Source organism: Onychomys torridus, chromosome 8, assembly GCF_903995425.1.
Source record: "Onychomys torridus chromosome 8, mOncTor1.1, whole genome shotgun sequence".
Classification (NCBI taxonomy): Eukaryota; Metazoa; Chordata; class Mammalia; order Rodentia; family Cricetidae; genus Onychomys; species Onychomys torridus.
Genome location: NC_050450.1, coordinates 66563436 through 66584500, shown reverse-complemented (window position 1 = coordinate 66584500; position 21065 = coordinate 66563436). Strand labels below are relative to the sequence as shown.

The 21065-nt window shown below is 45.7% G+C and overlaps 1 protein-coding gene across 1 annotated transcript in view; it reads right to left on the bottom strand.

The window, feature by feature from the left end:
* The window catches only part of Kiaa0100 (KIAA0100 ortholog), a 32372-nt gene that overhangs the window by 3052 nt on the left and 8255 nt on the right, over positions 1-21065 (bottom strand). The window contains exons 16-33 of the mRNA XM_036198236.1: positions 18878-19970; positions 18291-18482; positions 17946-18148; positions 17677-17795; positions 17337-17557; positions 16457-16647; positions 16235-16334; positions 15887-16089; positions 14048-14342; positions 11083-11240; positions 9813-10019; positions 5414-5513; positions 4299-4481; positions 3626-3747; positions 2794-2949; positions 2589-2710; positions 1389-1569; positions 123-209 (exon numbers count right to left, since the gene is read on the bottom strand). Of these exons, the coding sequence (XP_036054129.1) occupies positions 123-209; positions 1389-1569; positions 2589-2710; positions 2794-2949; positions 3626-3747; positions 4299-4481; positions 5414-5513; positions 9813-10019; positions 11083-11240; positions 14048-14342; positions 15887-16089; positions 16235-16334; positions 16457-16647; positions 17337-17557; positions 17677-17795; positions 17946-18148; positions 18291-18482; positions 18878-19970 (3933 nt within the window). The remainder of the gene's footprint in view (positions 1-122; positions 210-1388; positions 1570-2588; positions 2711-2793; positions 2950-3625; positions 3748-4298; positions 4482-5413; positions 5514-9812; positions 10020-11082; positions 11241-14047; positions 14343-15886; positions 16090-16234; positions 16335-16456; positions 16648-17336; positions 17558-17676; positions 17796-17945; positions 18149-18290; positions 18483-18877; positions 19971-21065) is intronic.

The following is a 21065-nucleotide window of genomic DNA, read 5'->3' as shown; positions in this document are numbered from 1 at the left end:
AAGACTAGAAGACCTGCCATATAGATGTGGGGATGTCGATTAGTAGAGTTCTTGTCTAGAATGAACAAGGCCCTGCCTAAATCCCATCCCCATTTAAAAAAAAAAGAAAGGGTAAGACTTGCCTTATAGATAGCATTGGGGAGAAGGTTGTTCATAGTGAACCAGCCCAACTCCAGGAGATGTTCTGCAGTGTCATCAGACTTATTCACCTATAAGACAGATTTTGTCCTGTTCATTTTCAGCCTTCCTTAGGAATTTGGTAGAGAATTACTATATATGCTAATCTAACCCTCTGATTCATTTTTCTCTTTCCTCTTTAAGTCAGGATCTCATAAAGCCCAGGCTAACCTCAAATTGTACCTGTGGCTGGCTTTGAGCTCCTAAGCCTCATTACCTTCACATCCAGAATGATGTGATTATATGATTATATGTGTGGTAATATACTGTGTACCCTAAAACAACTTGCCTGACTGAGGATCAGAGGACAGAGGTAGCCACTAGATTAGACATAGAAGTCAGGCAGTGGTGGCACACACCTTTAATCCCAACACATGAGATGTCATGCCTTTGCTTAGGAAGCACACATGCTTTTAATCTCAGGAAGTAATATGGCAAGGCAGAGAAAGGTATATAAGGTGTGAGGAAAGCCTCTTTAGGCTGAGGATTTTGTAGAGATAAGAACTGGTGGCTGGCTGCTCTGATTCTCTGATCTTTCAGCTTTCACCCTGATATCTGGGTGAAAACCCAGAGCCAGAGAAGATCTGTAAGAGTTGAACAACATATATGTACACACTATCACACCTTATCAATTTCTTTCAATCTTATATACAATCTACAAACCTTCTAATCTAGTGTTTCTCATGAGTAATACTAGCTAAACCACTAAATGTTAATACTTCCTAGTTATTGTGGCATTTAAATTTCTCATTTGTTTTCAAATATCCCTTGTAATAATATTCTTTTTCCTTGTAGGGTACTTACAGAAATGCTAACTGTCAGTATCAGAATGGTACTATTACAACTTGACTTGGAAAATTACTTCACTCTGGGCCTTAAAATAAGAATAATTAATTTTTATTTGGGTTTTTTGAGACAGGTTTCTCTGTGTAGCCTTGGCTGTCCTAGAACTTGATCTGCAGACCAGGCTGGCCAGGAGATCCGCCTGTCTCTGCCTCATGAGTGCTGGGATTAAGGGCATGTATCACCACCACCTGGGCTGATTAATCTTAGCTATATACCTATACCATTTACTATAGGCCAATGTGTCTCTAATTATGACTATCATTAATAATCATATAATTAGCCCTTTTTTCTCTCCATGGATTGAATTCCTGGGATAGGTTAAGCCTTGGACTGGGCTGTTGCTGTATGACCGTGCATCCCAATACCTTGCTGTAGAGGAACCTCTGTAGCTCCAGCTCAGCGATTCCCAGCTGTCCGTCTTCCTCTGTCAGGCGCCAACGTGCCTGAGCAAAGTAAAACTCAGTGCGACGGACCACACTCACATCTTCCTGTTGTTTTCGCAGCTCCATTTTGTTGGCCCGCTGCAGCTGGAAATCCTTAAAACATCTAAGCATGAACAGGCAAGGCAAGGGAGTAAGGGGAAGGTCACACAGCCAGGAGTGCCCCAAAACACTGCAGGCTCGAAGCCCAGAGACCAGCCTCTGGCTTAGCTAACCTCTGGCTTAGCTAATGCCTCATGTTTTCCCCACTGTTTCAGACACTCTGAGTTTTGGAACAGAAACCCTATCTTTTAGCTCTATAGCTTCTTTTTTTCTTCTTTTTTTAAAATTTATTATATTTGTGTTTAAATTTTACACATCAGCCATGGGTTCCCCTGTCTTCCCCCTCCCGCCCCCATCCCCTCCCCTCCATTCCCATGTCCTCCAGGGCCAAGACTCCCTTGGGGATTCATTTAAACCTGGTAGATTCAGTACAGGCAGGTCTAGTCCCCTCCTTCCAGGCTGAGCTAAGTGTACCTGTATAAGCCCAGGCAGTGGGACCCAGACCTGTCCTTAGTGTATGAGCTGGCTATTTGGAACCTTGGGCTCTATAGCTTCTTAATAAAGCACGGTCTTCCCACTAAATCCTATGATTATATCTTCAATTTTGTTCTTTTTTGTTGTTGTTTTGAGACAAGGTTTCTCTGTGTAGCCCTGGCTGTCCTGGAACTTGTTCTGTAGACCAGGCTGGCCTCGAACTCAGAGCTCTACCTGCCTCTGCCTAGCAAGTGATGGCAGTATAGGTGTGCACTACCACTACCTGGCTTTCAATTTTATCCTTTATTAATCAGTTCTAATGTATTTTCCATTCAGATACACATTGCTAAGGCCACAAAAGTGGTATTTCTCAACTACCTAATTTTGCAGCAGGGCGGTTCCCAGGAAGCACTCCAGTGAGAACCCAAAGGAGAGGCTTTCCTGTTTGCACTTACCTCTCTGGCCAACCTCAGCAAGGCTTATAGGAAGATGTGCCTATATCTACTGCTACAATAGTCTTTGAGAATGCACACTAAACTTAAAGTCTGTCCTAACATGGGCAAGAAAGACAGCCCATCTCTCGACTGAGTGGAGAAAACTGCTGGGTACCTGATGAGGATGTTGAGCTCTTCACTTTCCAGCTGCAGGTTGGCCTTTTCCTGGTTCAGCTGTAACTGAAGTTTTTGGTTCAAGTCAAGCAAGTTCTCATTCTTGCTGTCATCCTGTAAAGACTAGGGAACCAGGAGAGAAGATATTGAGATTCTCCCTGGCTACCCCAGGTGGTCTCTGTCCTCAGACTACCTGGGGTGAATACCTTCATGACAGAGTACATCTGTTTCTCTAAGTGCCGGATCTGGGCCACATGCTGCCGCACCGCCTCCTGCAGATGTAATATGCTACTGCGCTGCTCCTCAGGATTGCTAGAGATCTCCAGCTGGAACCTGACACGCTGCTTCTTTTCACTATGCTCCTAAAAGAAGGGGAAAGGGAAACGTGAACTTCTATGCTTTGTGTGGTGCTGTGAATAAAACCCACAGCTTCATACATGCTTTACTATCGGTACACCCCAGCCTCAGGAATTAACATTTGTTAAATGGGTTAAGTCTTGTAGGAAAGTGAATGGGGAATCTCTTCTGGAAAGCTGACCTTTATGGGTCATGATCAATAGCAAGAGGAAGGGGTGGGTCAATACAAGAGGACTGCAATGTGGAGTTGGAGATGGAGGCAAAAGTGTCTAGTTACCATTGTTAGAGATGTCTGGTTGACTGATAACAGGCTAGAACAAGCACTACAGTCTTAGAGACACTTACACTATGATTTCTTTCTTTTTTCTTTTAAGACAGGGTTTCTCTGTGTAGCTCTGGCTATCTTGGAACTCATTCTCCAGGCCAGGCTGGCCTCAAACTTGCAGAGATCCGCCTGCCTCTGCCTGCCTGAGTGCTGGGATAAAAGGCGTGCGCCAACACTGCACCTGTATCCCTGATTAAGAGGATGTACCAATCAAACTAATAAGAGGCATTAGTTTCTTCCTTATCCACTGAGCCATCTAACCAGCCCAGCATTACTTTACTTACTGTGATCCAAGTAAAGGGCAAGGCCAGAGTTCAGGTGAGGCTAACCTGAATTCTAGCAGAGCTCCTGCTCACCTTCCGTTTGGGTTCTACATGGAGCAGCAGGTTGTTGACGATGTCCAGAATCATAGCATACTGAGCTGGGTTGGTAGAAATTTCCAGTTCGTGGTGGATGAGAGTGAAAGTATCCACAGCTCCTAGATAATCGTTAGCAGTTAAACAGGAGGTTCAAGTTTCTCCCTCAATATTCAATCTTCCTAGATAATCGTTAGCAGTTAAACAGGAGGTTCAAGTTTCTCCCTCAATATTCAATCTTCTAACCCACATTTTTTGTTTTGTTTTTTTTTGAGACAGGGTTTCACTATGTAGCCCTGGCTGGCCTGGAACTCATGGAAATCCAACTGCCTCTTCCTCCTAGATGCTGAGAGTGAAGTTGTGCACCATCACCCCCAGCCTAACAAACACTGGAACCACTTCTGTTAGTCAACTCAACAGAAAGGGAGTAAGAGGTACTCGGGAATAGGAATATGCTTATTTCAGAATTGTAAGTTATATCCATTGTCTCAGTTTCCTCTAAGAGTACAGGCTGTTCTAATGGCTGAACTTACAAAATGCAGAGCAAAGTGAAATCTTAGTAGCAACAGTGCACAGGAATCCCTTTAATAATTCTACTGTCTTAAAACCACTAAAGAAATAACTACTTTCACAAGTCCCCAGTCCTCTCTGAAAGTCTTTAAAGCCTAGATACCTTCCTGCTTCTTTAAGAGATCCTCTTTTTCCTGGTTCTCATGAACCTCAGGTGGCTTAATTTGAGTTGCTAGCTCAGGGTCGATGTCATGACTGTAACTAATATAGTACATTCGGCAATTACAGCGTGAAATGATCCGCTGGACCTGCTGGGCTTGCTGAGCTTCAGCTGGCTGGTTCCAATCTGGAAGAAGTGAAAAAGAGATATGAACGGTATGGTGAGAGCCTCCCATCTGTATATGATTCGAAGGAATTCCAGAAATGTTTTCAGTCTTTTTTTTTTTTTTTTTTTGGAGCTGAGGATCGAACCCAGGGCCTTGTGCTTACTAAGCAAGCACTCTACCACTGAGCTAAATCCCCAACCCCCGCTTTCAGTCTTGAATAGCAAAAAAATAATACTACTTCAACATACACTGATGTTAAAAATAGATAAATTGAGGTTAGAGAGGTGGCTCAAAGGTTGGGAGCACTGGCTGGCTGCTCTTCCAGAGGACCAGGGTTCAATTCTCAGCACACACGTGGCAGCTCACAACTGTGTTTAACTCTAGTTTTAAGGGATCAGACACCCTTACTCAGACATATATGCAAACAAAACACTAATGCACATAAAATAAAAACAAATTAATGAAAACATTTTAACAAACAAACAAACAAAACACCATAAATTGGGGCCAGGCATGGTAGCACACATCTTTAATCCCAACACTTGGGAGGCAGAGGCAGGAACTCTGAGTTCCAAGCCAGTTTGGTTTACACAGTAAGTTCCAGGACAGCCAGGGCCACAGATAGAGATAGATGGATGGATGGATGTTAGATAGGGCTGGGTGTGCAACTCTAAGGTACAGCAAATGCATGGAATGTAAGAGACCTTGAGTTTGATCCCCAGTACTGCCAAAAATTAAATAAAAACAGTATGGTGGCTCATGCCTATAATCCCAGTATTCAGCAGCCTAAGGTCATGAGTTTGAGGGCAGCATGGCCTATACAAACTGAAACACTACTTCAAAAACTGAAAAGAAAAAAAATAACCAGACTGTAGGTTAGATAAGTAAATGAGGCCCCTTTGGGAATGTACATTTACTCCAAATCACAGCATGAGAGAGGGAGAGAGCTGACCTGTGGTCGTGGTAACCATGCCTCCCACTGCCTGCCCACTTTCCATCAGCTCCTGAACAGAGTCCAGACTACGTTCCCGGTGTTCCTCAATATTCTTCACCTGAAAACAGATTGAAGGACTTTTAGCTCCTGGGAAAAAGGTGGCTTATTATAACACCACCATAGATGGTCATGATTCAAGTAGAGTCATAAGTGCAAAAGAATGCTTCAGTGAAGGACTGCACGCCCGATGGCACATGCCTGTAATCTCAGTGGCACATACCTTCAATCTTAGTAGTACATACCTGTAATCTCAGTGGCACATACCTGTAATCTCAGTAAGAGGCTGTGAGGCTGGAGTGAGGCCACCAAATTTGGGGCCAGCCTGGACTACAAAGGGAGTTCCAGAACAGCCTAGTATACATAGTTACAAAAACAAGACCAAAGATGGTTGTTGTGGAGTACTACTTTAACTTTGTAAAGATATGCTACATTTGTTTATGTTGCAGAATATTAGTTTAACTATGAAAAGGTGTGTTCCATTTATGTTGCATTTGTTTAGGTAAAGATGTGTTACATTTGTTTATGTTGCATTTAGCTATTTAGGTAAAGATGTGTTACCATTTCACCTTGCCTACCTAAGGTACCTGACTGGCCCAATAAAAAGCTGAACAGCCAGTAAGTAGGCAGTAGAGGGATAGGTGGGGCCGGTGGGCAGAGAGAATAAGGAGGAGGAGAGAAGAGAGAGAATGAGAAAGAGGGAGACACCTGGGGCCAGTGAGGCAGCTCCAGGCAAGCAGCCAGCCACTAAAGAGGACATACACAAAGAGAGGAAGGTAAAAAGCCCCGAGGCAGTTGAGGTAGTAAAATGCTTGCTGTGGATAAGCGGAGTTCTATCCCTGGAACTCACAGAGAAGGTGAAAAAGGAAAAGACGTTTCAGCAGTTCAGAACATTTGTTGTTCTACCAGAAGACCAGGGTGTAATTTCCAGTACCAACACCAGGAGACTCAGACTACCTGTAATTCCAGATCTAGGTGATAGGACACCCTGTTCTACTGAAGGCATGAATGTGGTATATACACAGACATTTAGGCATTCATATACACATAAAAAAAGGGAGAACTGATTCCACAAAATTGTCTTCTGACCTCTAAACAAACACACACACACACACACACACCTCTCTCTCTCTCTCTCTCTCTCTCTCTCTCTCTCTCTCTCTCTCTCACACACACACACACACACACACACACACACACACACACACACACACACACACAGTAAGTTCAAGTTCCCTGCACCCGTGTAAAAAGCCGAGGATGGCCATACATGCCTGTAATCCCAGTTCTATGGAGGTTGGAGACAGGAAGATTACCAGGGCTTGCAGGATCCCAGCCTAGCTCCAGGTTCAATGAAAGACCCTGTCTCAAGGGAATGAGGCACAGCATGATAGAGCAAGATACCTGATGCCCTCTGGTCTCTGCACACGCACAGGCACACATCCCTGTACACATATCACATGCTCACTCATACACCTATTTAAAAAAAAAAAAAAAAAAATCAGCCAGGCGGTGGTGGCTCATGCCTTTAATCCCAGCACTTGGGAGGCAGAGCCAGGTGGATCTCTGTGAGTTCAAGGCCAGCCTGGCCTACCAAGTGAGTTCCAGGAAAGGCGCAAATCTACACAGAGAAACCCTGTCTTAGGGGAAAAAAAAAATCATTGTGACACTGTTGCTGTGGAGTTCAAGGTAAATAACAGGATAAGTGGCATGTAAGATCAAAGCAGGGGAGCTGGAGAGATGGCTCAGCAGTTAAGAGCACTGGCAGAGGTCCTGAGTTCAATTCCCAGCAACCACATGGTGGTCACAACCATCTATAATGAGATCTGGTGCCCTCTTCTGGCATGTGTATACATAATAAGTAAATAAATGCTTTTTAAAAAAAAGATCAAAGCAGGGGCTGGAGAGATGGCTCAGAGGTTAAGAGCACTGACTGCTCTTCCAGAGGTCCTGAGTTCAATTCCCAGCAACCATCTGTAATGAGAGCTGGTGCCCTCTTCTGGCCTGCAGTCATACATGCTGTATACATAATAAATAAATAAATCTTTAAAAAAAAAAAAAAAAGTGATGATTCCAACAGGCTGTCCTCTGACTTCTGCACCTGCCCAAGCCCACTCCAAATAAAAAAAAAAAAAGATCAAAGCAGTAAGATCTTCAGGACTGGAGAGATGGCTCAGTGGTTAGGAGCACTCATTGGCTACTCTTCCAGAAGATGAAGAAGGTTCCACTCCCATCAACAGGGCAGCTAACAACTGTAACGCCAGTCCCAGGAGATCCAACATCCTCTTCTGGCCTCTATAGGCACCAAGCACACAACCAATGCACAGACATACATGCTTCAAGGGCTGGAGATGCTCAGCAGTTAGGAGCACTGGTTTTTGCTCAGGACCCAGGTTCAATTCCTAGCACCCACATGGCAACTCACAATCACCTGTAATTCTACTTCAAGACTTGAAACCCTCTTCTGGTCTTTACAGGCCCCCCCATATATATGTGGCAGACCCACAAACACATAAATAAAAAAGAAAAATCTTTAAAATATATAAAGACCCAGGTTTTAGAAGGCAGATCTACTGAATCACAAAGTCACACAGGAAAGACAAGAAAAAAAAAATCATATTCTAACTCCAAGGAAGGATCTCTACTTTAATGCTAATGCAACTCGGGGAGAAAAGAAGCCTTCAGTTCTAAAGTGGTAGGTACAGAAAATTCTGCCCACCTTTACAGGGGTAATTACCACTCCCACATTCCTATTTCTTTTGGTGGTTGTGGGACTCAAAGCCAGAGCCTTGTGCATGTTAGCCAAGTGTTCTACCACTGAGCCAGAACTCCAGCTAATGTACCTTCTGTGACCACTGCAAGATTACTGGTAACAGTTTGCTTACCTCTCATGTTACCAACAACCTGACCCTACTTAGCTTGACATCTGATCTAAATGTTCATTTATGGCTTAACTGAACTAGAAGGTCCTTTGCAGAAGTACTGGCCAGGGACAAGAAGGATCAGCAAATGGGATTATCACTTTGGATCTTTTTATTATCAACATTCTTGTTTTTACTTTGGTTCTTATCAGATATAGCTGAATCCTAAAACTCAGTGTGAGGTACAGTGTAGACACTTATTGCCTGTCAAATATGTTAATGATAATGTACAATACTGGCTAGATTTACCTCATGACCATGAACCCTACAGTAAGTCTGGGCTACACAGCGCTTGAGCCTATCCCGGACTACACAGCAAGACTGTTCTCAAAGAAACAAAACAAAGTCCTCAGACCCACTGTCTATCTTCTTCGTTGCCTGCTGTTGAGACATGAAGAGAGACTAACAACTTAGAAGTTCCCACAGCTAAACACTAGGCAGAGCCAGAGGGCACAAGGACACGGCCCCCAGAGTCACCTGAGCAGGGCTACAGGGGCTCACAGACACTGAAGTGACAAACACGGGCTCTGCAGGGTCTGAGCCGGGTCCTCTGCACATACGTTATGATTGTGGAGCTAGTGCTCTTGCGGGACTCCTAACAGTGGGAAAGGGGCTGTCTCTGACTGTTTTGTGTAATGGGTCCTACTGGGTTACCACACCCAGCTGTGATATGAGGGTTTTGTGTCCAATCTCATTTTATCTTATTAAGCCATGTGCTGTGGAACAATGTACACTGTAAATATGTATTACTCTCATTGGTTAATGAAAAAGCTGACTGGCCAATAGCTGGACAGGTAGAGGTTAGGCAGCAGAGTCAAACTGAGGACAATAGGAGGAAGAAGGGTGGAGTCTCAGGAGTCTCGAGAGCCGCAGAAAGAAGCAAGATGAATGTGCCATGCTGAAAGAAGGAATACAGGTTAATTTAAATATAAGTGTTAGCTGGTAACAAGCCTGAGCTATCGGCCAAGCATTTATAACTAGTAAGTCTCTGTGTTACTGGAGAGCCAGTGGTCCCTGACAAAAACTCCACCTACAGCCATGTTAGGCGGATATCCCTGGGAGGCCTAGCTTCCTCCCCCCTCCCCCTCCACAAGGGAAACAAGAGGAATTGATCTGGGGGAGAGGGGAAGTGGGGAGAGAGATTGGGAGGAGTGGAAAGAAGGGAAACTACAGTTGGAATGTAATGCAACGTATAGAGAAAAATAGAAGTTAAAAAAGGAAAGAAAATAAAGAAGTTTCTGTTCATTTACTCTAGAGCTGGTAAATAAGATAGAGAACGGTAGGAGAGAAAAGCACTACGTTCCCATAGCACAGACACATTCACAACGTCAGCAGCTTCCTTTTCTCTACTACTGTGAAGAGTCTTCAGTGGTTCTAGTACAAGGGGCTTATCTAGAGAACTAGAGATACACTGGGCCTTCCCACCCATGCTGACTCACCTCTAGCCAGAGCTGCCGGCCATCCTGTTCAGTAGGGCTGCTCTCAGTGGTGGCAAAATACTGCATGCCATCTAAAAGGCAAGTCCAGGAAGTCTTCTGTTTCAGTGTGTCACCATACCAAGCTGGATGGTGTTGGCACTGCAGCAACTGGGCTTTGGCAGCAGACACAATGACACAGCCTTCTGTCTCTGCTCCACGAAGAACCATCTGTCAAAGAGAAAAGCAGAGCTTCAGACATGAAGGAAGACCTCTGGCTTACAGAGTGAAGGTCACTGGGTTTTATACTCGGAAGTGATTACTTAGGATACCTAAGAGAGGGACAAATCTGGTGGCGTGCCTTCAATCCCAACACTCGGGAGGCTAAGGCAGGTGGATCTCTGTGAGTTCAAGGCCAGCCTGGTCTACAAAGTGAGTTCTGGGACAGCCAGAGCTGTTACACAGAGAATCCCTGTCTCAAAAAACAAAAACAAGGTGGGCAATGGTGGCGAACGCCTTTAATCCCAGCACTCGGGAGGCAGAGCCAGGCAGATCTCCATGAGTTCGAGGCCAGCCTGGTCTACAGAGGGAGGTCCAGGACAGGCACCAAAACAACACAGAGAAACCCTGTCTCGAAAAACCAAAACAAATCAAAACAAAACAAAAATAAAAGGGTCAAATCTGAGCTCTATTCCCCCACCCCACCGCCCACTCTTCAGTTTAGATGCAGAGAAGCACTGAGTTGGTGATAAATGCTCATAACCGCAGCATTCAAGAAACCAAAGCAAGATGGCCAAGTTTGAGGCCAGCCTGAGCTACACAGTGGGACCCTATTTTATTTATTTATTTATTTTGTTTGTGTGCTTGCTTGCTTACTTATTTTGAGACAGGGTCTCACTATATTGTCCTCAAATTCAGAGATCCACCTGGCTCTGCCTCCCAAGTGCTGGGGTTAAAGGTGTGTGGCACCACATCCAGCCCTTAGAACACTTATCTTTAAAAAAAAAAAAAAAAAAAAAAAAAAAAATGTGGGCTGGAGAGATGGCTCAGAGGTTAAGAGCACTGACTGTTTTTCCAGAGGTCCTGAGTTCAATTCCCAACAACCACATGGTGGCTCACAACCATCTGTAATGAGATCTGGCGCCCTCTTCTGGCATGCAGGAATACATGCAGATAGAAGACTGTAAACATAATAATAAATAAATTTTTTAAAAAATGTAAAAACTAAAGGAAAGTAAACAACATGACTGGGATCTAGCCTGATGTTGGTGTCCTCTAAGGAAAAAGTAGGTACCTGGCAGTTAACCAGCTCAATAAGGCAGTTTCGGTTGTATATGTCATCTGTTTGGCAGGCAGCGATACCACACAATTGGTCACTCATACCGGACTCCTCCTCTGTGAATACTACAAACCTATCTGTCTCTTCAATCAGCTTCTGTAACATGTAAGCACCTTACAAAGAAAGAAAAGTGAGGAAAGGTCACCATCTCAAAGTGAAAGAGAACAGGGGCACATCAATCTTCCATTAATTCCTATTGGTAAGGGCTGCAGTACATCTTCAACCTGCAACACTGGTCCAGGTCACTTTACCCCACCCTTGTTTCTTAGTTCCCCCTCAATGTTAATAAAAGTAAAAGATTTCCAATAGAAATAGAAACACCAGTTTAAATGGCACAATTTTTTTTCTAGGTCCCCCACCATGACAGTGATAGGAATTGAACCCAGGTCCTCTGTAAAAACATCACGTGCTCTAACCTGCTGAGCCTCTCTCCAGCCCCTTCTCCTCCTCACACACTTATCTGTGAATGTTCCTCCCCACTCCCCTGTCAGCAGTGGGGCGCCACATTCTAGCTTTGCTGCTTCTCTACTGGGACCACGCCCTCCTTTCTCTTGGAACGTTTGTCTCATGGAGTAGTAGGGTCAGTATTAGACTAGTCTGTCTGTGGCCAAGATCCTACCTCTCTAGCAACTACTCAACTGTGACTCTGGGCAGTTTGCTTTATACTCTGGGACTCAGTTTCCTTATCTGTAAAATAACAGCAACGATCTCACAAAGCTCTTGTGACAACTTAATGAAATACATAAAATGTTTTTGCAGAGTGTCTACCACACAATAAGCAACTACTATCACCTCTTTGGCATTAAGTTTCAGTTCTGTGAAGAAATGTCCAAAACTCTTATTTGTAGCTTAAAGCCTTAGATTCATTTCCAGGTGTTGTCAGACTTACCTAGATACCCTACCACTGCCACAGGTTCAGCATGTCCAAATCTCTTCCGTCTATGGCTCCTTTACTTCTGATACTACTGCTACCCATGTGCCAACAGATCAACAGACACAAGACTTTAGGCATCCCTGCTCCCTCACTTTCTTTCTTTTACTCTCTGTCTTTTTTTTTTTTTTTTTTTTAAGTTTTTCGAGACAGGGTTTCTCTGTGTAACAGTTCAAGCTAGCCTGGAATTCACAGAGATCTGTCTGCCTCTGTCTTCTAGGTGCGGGAATTAAAGGCGTGCACCACCATCTCCCGGCTACACCACCTGCCCTTTAAAAAACGAACTCTGTAAGCCTGTGCCATCAGATGTATGCAGTACCCAAAGAAGCCAGAAGGTATTAGATTCCTGGAACTGGAGTTGCAGACTGTTATGAGCCACCATGTGGGTGCTGGAATCAAACTTGGCTGGATCCTCTAAAAGAGTAGCCAGTGCTCTTAATCGCTAAGTCACTTCTTTAGCCCCTACCTGGCTTTTTGTTTGTTTGTTTGTTTGAGAGTTTCCCTATTATGCGGCCCTGGCTATCCTGGAATATATGTAGACTATACATATGTATGTAGATCAGGATGGCCCTCAAACTGAGCCTGTCAGTCTCTGCCTCTACAAGTGCTGTCCATCAGGCTTATTTTTCCCTCGTTTTAACTTCTTCCAGCAGCCACGTCTCCTGTGTGCACAGTAGCATTCTGTCTATCTCACCCATTCCAGTTGTTCCACCTCCTTCCAGACCTGGCTTCCTGTTGACATATTGTGACAGTTTCCTCATCTGCCTGTCCACACACAGTCCTCCTACAAACCATGGCTAGAGTTACCATCTAACCGTCAAAATCTAATTATCACAGTCTGCTCAAAGACGTCTCTGCTTCGTCAGCCCTAATGGAGAAGGACCTGTGTGGAAGGGCCGGAAGGGCACAATGATTTCTGTGGTTTTTCTAACCCATTTTCTCATTTCTTCCCTTTTGTTTCTATGTCATAAAAACCGTTCACTCTCCTCAGAACACAGCACCCTTCCCCAATACCATTCCTATTCAGGTTATTCCCTTCACACTGACGGCCACCCCCCTTCCACACCTCCCGATCCTGCCATACCCTAAGTCAGCTCAAGCAGCACTTCCTCAATGAATCCCTGTCTGATCACAGGCTCTCTCACTTTGACTTCCCTACCCTTTAAATTCTTCTCGTGGCATTTCCTGCTTTTCACCTTGTTCTCACACTCACCATAAGTTTGTTTTCCCTTGCATTTATTATTCCCTAAAATGCCCGCTTGTTTCTTGCCCAAGTATTATCTTTTAAGATTTTCCCAGGTGCTAGAGAGACAGCTCAGCAGGTGAAAGAACTTGGCAGTGATTCAGTTTTATGCCAACTACATACTTAAATCTTTGTTGCCTGAACAAAGTAATTTATCAAAAATTATCGATACAAGGCTGTGGATAATGGTGTTAGTATTTGCCTAGAATGCACAAGGACTTGAGTTCAATGTCCAACACTAAATACTAGAAAAACAGCCAAGAAGTGGCAGCTCACACCTTTAATCCCAGCACTCAGAGGCTGAGGCAGGCGGTTCCCTGTGAGTTCGAGACCAGCCTGGTCTACAAAGTCAGTTCCAGGACAGCCAGAGCTGTTACACAGAGAACCTTGTCTCAAAAAATAAATGAATAAATAAAAAATAAAATAAAATAAAAAAATAGAAAGAAACAATCCTCTGTTGTTTTGTTTAGAAAAGGTCTTACTATGTAGCCTCGGCTGGCCTCGAACTTGCTATGTAGACCAGGCTGGCCTCTGCCTTGAGTGCTGAGATTAAAAGTGTGCATAACCAAATCATGCTAGCAAGAAACAACTCCTGAATCTTTGGCCTCTTTCCTTGACTAATTCTTTTGACCCCAGCACTTGCTGATCTCCTCCTGGCCACAGGATCAGAACTCGAAGCTTCCTCACATTAGCAATATAAACCTAAGATGAGTAAACTAACCCGAGTCTCAGTGGCCCCAGCCTACCTCCTGATGACCCCTTCTCAGGCCGTCCACTGAAGCTGGGAGTGCTGACATGAGGTGGCACTGGGGCATTAGGTGGGATGCCACGCTTTGGCTTTTTGGCTGACATCTGGGGATCAATCTTCAAACCCTTCAGGGCCTCCGTAGAGAGATTGCGTTTGAGGACAGCTGCCTTTTTGTAACCATCATATAAGCCAAAGGCAATGTCCCTGTTGGTGGTTGTCCAGGAGATCCGTAAATCTACCAAGTACAACTGATGTGTATGAAAGGCAGGGTCACCATCTCGAGTTGAGAGCTCCTGAGGAAGAGGAAAAGGATACAGAATCACACAGACATCCCACCACTACTCCTGGACAAAAAAAATGCAGACAAACATGTTAAACAAGGATGTGCTCTGGAGGAGAGGTGAGAAGACCCTGGAGAAAGAACTATTAAGTGGTCTTAGTCTATACATTACTTTATATCCTAACTGTGCCTGGTGCATTTTTAATGACTGGTCATTTCGAAAGCCATCCATAATTGGGAGATGGAGAAAGCCAGCACTGAATGAAGTGTTAAAAAGTTTTACTTTGGGGGCTGGAGAGGTGGCTCAGCGGTTAAGAGCACCGACTGCTCTTCCAGAGGACCTGAGTTCAATTCCCAGCAACCACATGGTGGCTCACAACCACCTGTAATGAGATCTGGCGCCCTCTTCTGGCCTGCAGCCAAACATCCTGCACACATAATAAATAAATAGATAGATAGATAGATAAATAGATAAGTCTAAAAAAAGTTTTACTTTATTTCCTGAAGACCAAGAGACTTGTTAGAAAAGAAAAGGAATCTTCCTTTTGAGGGAGTGGCAGTGCTGGGGTTTGAACTCAGGGCTTTGCACACACTAATCTATACTCTACACTGAGCTACATACCTAGCTCAGGAGTTTTCAAGAAGGTTTTCTGCATGTGGCAGCACTACCCGCAACCCCAGCACTTAAGTGGGAAAAGGACAGAATATTCCAGTCTAGCCTGGGCTACATACCGAGACTATCTCCAAAAAAAAAAAAAAAAAAAAAAGCCACAAGAGCAAGGGGCCAGTGGTATGGTTCAGCATTTAAAGGCTCTTGCTGCCAAGTCTGAAGACCTAAGTTTGATCCCTGTGTACACACAGACACACAATAAATGTAATAAAAATAAATTTTAAAAAGAAGCTGGTGATGGCCGGGCAGTGGTGGCGCACGCCTTTAATCCCAGCGCTCGGGAGGCAGAGCTAGGCGGATCTCTGTGAGTTCGAGGCCAGCCTGGTCTGCAGAGTGAGATCCAGGACAGCCAGGGCTGCACAGAGAAACCCTGTCCTGAAAAGCCAAACAAAGGGAAGAGGCTGGTGAGATGACGGGGGGCTGAAGGTACTGGCCATCAAGCCTAGTGTTGGATCTTGTGGACTAATATGGCGGAAAGAGAGACCGGACTCGAACTGGTTCTCCTCTGACCTGTATGCACCCACCCACCCACCTACTCAAGAAATGAAATTTAAAAAAAGAGACACTGATACAACTACACCAAGTGAATGTACCATAAAGTAATGACATACATGCTCTGAATACCTTACCAGAACCTTACCAGAACTTAACTCTCACCCCTCCCGTGACAGTACCTGGAGTCAGGAGATAATTAGGTGTGGATGAGGACATGAGGGTAGGGCCCACTTGACAGCAAGACCCATGACTGGCACTCCAGTATTGGACTTCTCAAGTCTCCAAAACTACTAGAAATCCTGTCATTTAAGCCACCAGCAGTCTATTTTGCCCACTTGAACTGAGACGCCTACTGCCAGAACTGATGTAAAAGAGACTGTGTCAAATGGTACCTCTTCAGTGGCGCGATTGCTGTGCCGTTGGTAAGTAAGGGAAGACAGGCTCAAGAGGTGGGTCTTTGTTATCATGGGATCAAGGCAGTGGTCAGCATTCTCTTCAGTAGGTGAAGCCATCAGGTGAACAGTCACCTGACTTAAGTCACTCACCATCTGGGTCACACTCCACTCAGAAATAAGGCGCCGCATCACTGTGCCAGCTGAGAAAAGAAACACAGTCCATGCAGAATGTCATGAAAGGATGTGAGTCACTAGAGAAGAAGAGACTGAACCTAGGAGGGAGACAGACAGACACACACACACACACAAGGAACAGACTAGGAGGACTGGAAACTTTGGCCTGACCTTGAGGTATAAGCCGCTGAGTTCCCCGAGTGAAGACATGGCCCTGACTGCACTCAATCTGGATGCCTCGCTGCTGGGCAAACGAGGCCCAGTAATGGACCTAGTAACAAGAACAGAACACTGAAGGAGGGTTACAACAGAGATGAGTGAGAGATTTGATGCATTAGAAAATAAGGGAACCAAGAAAGGGGAACAGTTAAATGTCGGATGTCAGAGTCTAACCTGTAGCCGGGGAAAGAGAGCAGTATAGGAAAGCTGTTTGTAGTGCTGGCCGAGCTTCTTCTTGCTGGGCTTCAGGTTGTTAAAGAGTTTCCCTCTACAGATAGGCCTTGTGACGCTAGTCCAAGTTGCCCAGAAATTCTGCATCCAGCGCAGGGTACTACTGTACAGCAGAATTCGGGGTTGGGACATCGCTGCAAAGGGAGGAGCAGGCATACCCAAGCTGTGGTTGAAACAGGCGAGGAAAGTGCTTTCCTAGCTTCAGCTTTAGATTCAAAAGTACAAACGCCTCCTCAGAGTCGGCACTCTGAGCACCTCTTCTTTCAAGGATCTACGAAACCTTAGATCTAAATCTAAAGAGCCCTCTGCTTTCACCTACTGCTATGGTCTAACGTTTGTGTCCACCCTCGTCCCGACTCCACCAGCCAGATTTTTAGGTTAAAATTCTAAACACCAAGGTGATGGAATTGATGTGGGAAGTTGATTGAGATCCAGGACACAGACTTTATGAATGATACTGATGACAAAGGGTAGTCTGGGTCAGCTGACAGCTGGGTCAAGAGACCCAAAGGAGTTTATTGGCTCTTTCTACCACTTGAAGACATAGCAAGAAGGCACTGCCATATGAGGAACGGACCTTCACCACACTGAAGAATCTGACAGCACTTCCATCTTTAACTCCCTAGACTATACGACTTTGGGACTATTCATTACTCGTGAGCAATATAATTTATGGTATTATTGTTATTAGCAATCCAAAGAGACACTAATCCTCCTACAAAGGTCCCAGCCTAAATTCTGCTCTGTCCTTCTATCCTACCCTTCTTTCAATCTAAAGCAGCCAGTACCCCAAGCCCACCCTCCCCATTGTCCCAAGTCTCACTCCCACTATGGCGAGTCAAATCCATCTTGATGGAGAGATTGAGGTTCTCAGAGCGGAAGGCCCGGTAGGAGTCATGGAGCTGGCCCAAGGATACCTCAGGCAGGAACTCTGGGGCCCTCAGAGTGACACTGTGATGATCATGAGGGTTCCCATGGCACAGCCACTGCAGGTCCAGTGTCATGCAGAGGTCAGGCAGGTGAAGGAAGCAGCAGTCGTCATACCTGCCTCACAACGGAGCCCCAGCCCTCAGTCACTGGTCTCTCGCTTCCCTTGGCTCTTCCCCTCTCCCTCCGCCCTGACTCCCCCATCTAGTTAAGGCCCCACCCTTCACTCCACTCACTTAGAGGCTGTTCTTACGTTGACATCCAGGTCCCCTTTGAACACAAACTGACCAGGTTTCCAATGGAAAGAAAGATGGCTCCATTCCCAGTGCATGTTTTCAGTTGTATTATATGGGTCCTACAATGACATGCCCCACCCCAAAGAACAAGGTGAGCTATGGCTAAGAGAACAGTCCCCCAAACCAGTACCTTTCTCTCTGGGCCCCACATGCTCTCCAGGCCCCAACTACAGTATCCTAATAAGGAAATGACTCCACGGAGCCCTCACCTCCGTGGCCAGCTGATGCAGGTTTGCTTGTTCAATATCCATATGCCAGTCCCCATGGAACAGAAGACGGCTCTTATCCCACCAGGGCAAAGGTGGACTGGGGTCAGCTGAGGGCTTAGTCAAGAGGTCCACACATTGACCAATCAGTGTCCAGGCTGGATCCCAGCATGGGCCCCACACCACTGTGTACTGGAAGATTTCCGCTAGGGTAGAGGGGGAATGCAGGCTTCAGCTTATTAGAAAATACCTCTCTGTTCCTCCTCTGCTCCAAAAGTGCCTCAGCTTATCTTCCATCCAAGGCCCCACAAATACCCCTCAGCCAAAGCAACGGCCTCCTTTACTCACAGTGGAAGTCATGGTAGAACTTGAGCGGGGGCAGGTTCCTCTCTACTGCCACGTTACCCCAGGGAAGCCCCAAATGCAGGATCTGACGTCGACGGGAGCAAGGCTGGCCACTCTGCTCGGTGCCCGCAAGTCGCCCCATCAGCCGCCAGTCACGGATCTCAAACAGGTACCGTGGATAGTCTCTGATCCGAACTATTATTAGACAGTAGGTGCACACTGGTGGTTCACTTTCATGCATGTTTTTTTTTCCCCTTGTTGTTCTTTTTACCCATCTGTAATCAATTGGGGGCACAAGGGCTGGCAATTAAGTAGCAAAGCTAAGACAGGCCGTATGGACCATGAAGCAGAGGCAGAGAGTGCATGAAAGTCAAGAGCCACAATAACCTTAATGACAGCAGTGCTCACGGCCCTATTATGTCAGCTGAGCCATTTCAGGGTGAAAATCAGGATCAAAGAAGGGGAAGCAGAGCCCACCCACCCCAAACCAACTAGTTTCCAATACACAACCTAGCTCCTCTGTAGCCACTCAGAGGCTCCCCGGCACTCACAGGACAGGCCCCAGGCTCCCAAACAGGAGATGCACTTACCCAGAAAAGTTTTGACACTGCACTTGAGCATACGGCACCAATGAATGACAAGGTCTACTCCTTCAGCAGGAAAAGGGCTGCCAGGGTCAAGCTCTCGGACCTGTTCTATCACATGTTCAGGCCCATGGAAGGAGGCATCTGCCAGAGCCACCAGCTCTAGCCCTGCCAGGCTCCAAGTGAGCAGTGCACGGCGCATGGGTGTGTTGCCATAGAGACGACGAGAGCGCTGGATGTAGATTTCAATGTTTTTGCGTTCCAAGGAGGCATAGAGCTCCTCAATCTTGCGAGCTGGCAGCAGCTCGCCGTGCTGCTTCCGCAGGGCAGCCACTTTGGCGTCCAGCAGCTGCAGTCTTTTGGCACTCTCCTTACTTTCATCCTTCATCAGTTCATAGTTATCGTGAAGCTTCACCTCAAAGACATCATCCAGGAACACCCAAGCAAAGTGCTGAACCTTCAGGAGTAGGTCAGGCGGGAGCGGGGCGGGACTTGGGGAAGCCCAAGCATGAGTCCCTCGATGCAGCCCCTTCAGCCACTTCTGAACCCCCACAGCCTCATCCAAAGTTCGAGAGAAGTCGTACTGGTAAGGAAACTCCACTGAGACTGATCCAAGAGAAAGGAGCCAAACCCGATTCCGGAGGGTCTGCAGCACAGGGAAGGGGTTCCTGTGGAGAATCATCTCCTCCAGCTCAGGTAGGAGCTGCACCTCCACCTCTTTGAAGTTGAAGATGCTATTGCCATCGAAGCCAGCAGCCAACTCTGGGCAGTAAGCCTGCAGTGAACCTCCATGCCGGTTCAGTGACACACTCTCTGCAACCAGGGTAATGAACCTGTCCTCAGCTACAAAAGCGGTCAGTTTGGCTGTGCTCACCTCCAGTGTCAGGTTTAGCAGCCGCCTAGGTGGGGATGGCTCGGGGAGCTGGTCTTCTGGCTCAGAAGTGGACTGTGGAGTCTCTAGTTCATGGGACTGAACAATTTCAGGAAACACAGTAGTTTGTAACAAGTCTCGGCATTGTAGAGTGGCCAAGACATGCTGGTACAGGTACATATGATCTGGGGGGCTCCAGAGTAAAGTCAGCCCCGCACCACACTGAACCTTTAGGGTATAAGAAAACAATCTGTCAATCACTATGTCTCAAAACGAGAGGTAACAGTGATTATTACACATAGCTACCTGGTTCAAGAATTATGTCCACCCACAAGTCTTTCCTAAGAAATCACATAATTACTGCCTTTCTTGGTTCCCAGTAGTACTAAGATGCTGTTAATCGTCATTTATCTCACACTTATGAGCATGTACACTTTTGAGTTTTCCTCTACTAGATTCTAAAATGCTTTGAAAAGTAGGGGTCACGTGTTTTCTTTGGTTACTTATCATACTACATCTATCTAATATACACAGAAGGTACACAGAAGTAATGATCACTACTTGGCTTTATGTTTCCATTCATACATTACCATTCAATCAGCACTGTCTAGAAACAAGTGCAACTTGAAATGTTTCAATTAAATGACTTGATTCCTAAAACACAGTGTAAAAGTACTGGCCACACAGTTTAACACAGTAACTGACTTACTGTGAATGTAAGTCCTTGGCCTCCTGAAAGACAAGGTCAGCTCTGACAGCTCAAGGGATGGAGAAATGAAACAACAAAGACACAGACGTGCCCTTAAGTCCAGTCTCTGAAAAGCAACCTCCTCAGTTTCCAAAGGAAAGTGAGCTCAATGCCTCCCTCCTCCCAGGAAGACCCCATGCCCTCCTGATGCTCTACGGAGAAAGCCTGAAAGCCTCCCTCTTCAGATCCCTTCTAGCCTTCTAAGGAGCTGAGTGCTTCCACAAAGTGTGTTTTGTGTGCATGTGTGTTAGCACACATGTGCACCACAATGCACATATGATATTAAAGGGTAACTTTCAGGAGTTGGTTCTCTCCTTTCACTCTATAGGTCCTGGGGATTGTCTGGCCTGACTGCAAACATGTTTACCCAAAGAGCCATCTCCCAAGCCCTCATCTTCCCCCCCCCATTTATGTTTATGAATGCTTTGCCTGCATGTATGTATGTGTGCACACCACATCCCTGCTGAAGTGAGAAGAGAGCATCAGATGCTCAGGACTGGAGCCCTCTACGAGAACAGTAAGTGCTCTCTCTTAATCACAGAGCCATCTCTCCAGCCCCACTCATTTTTTGTGAC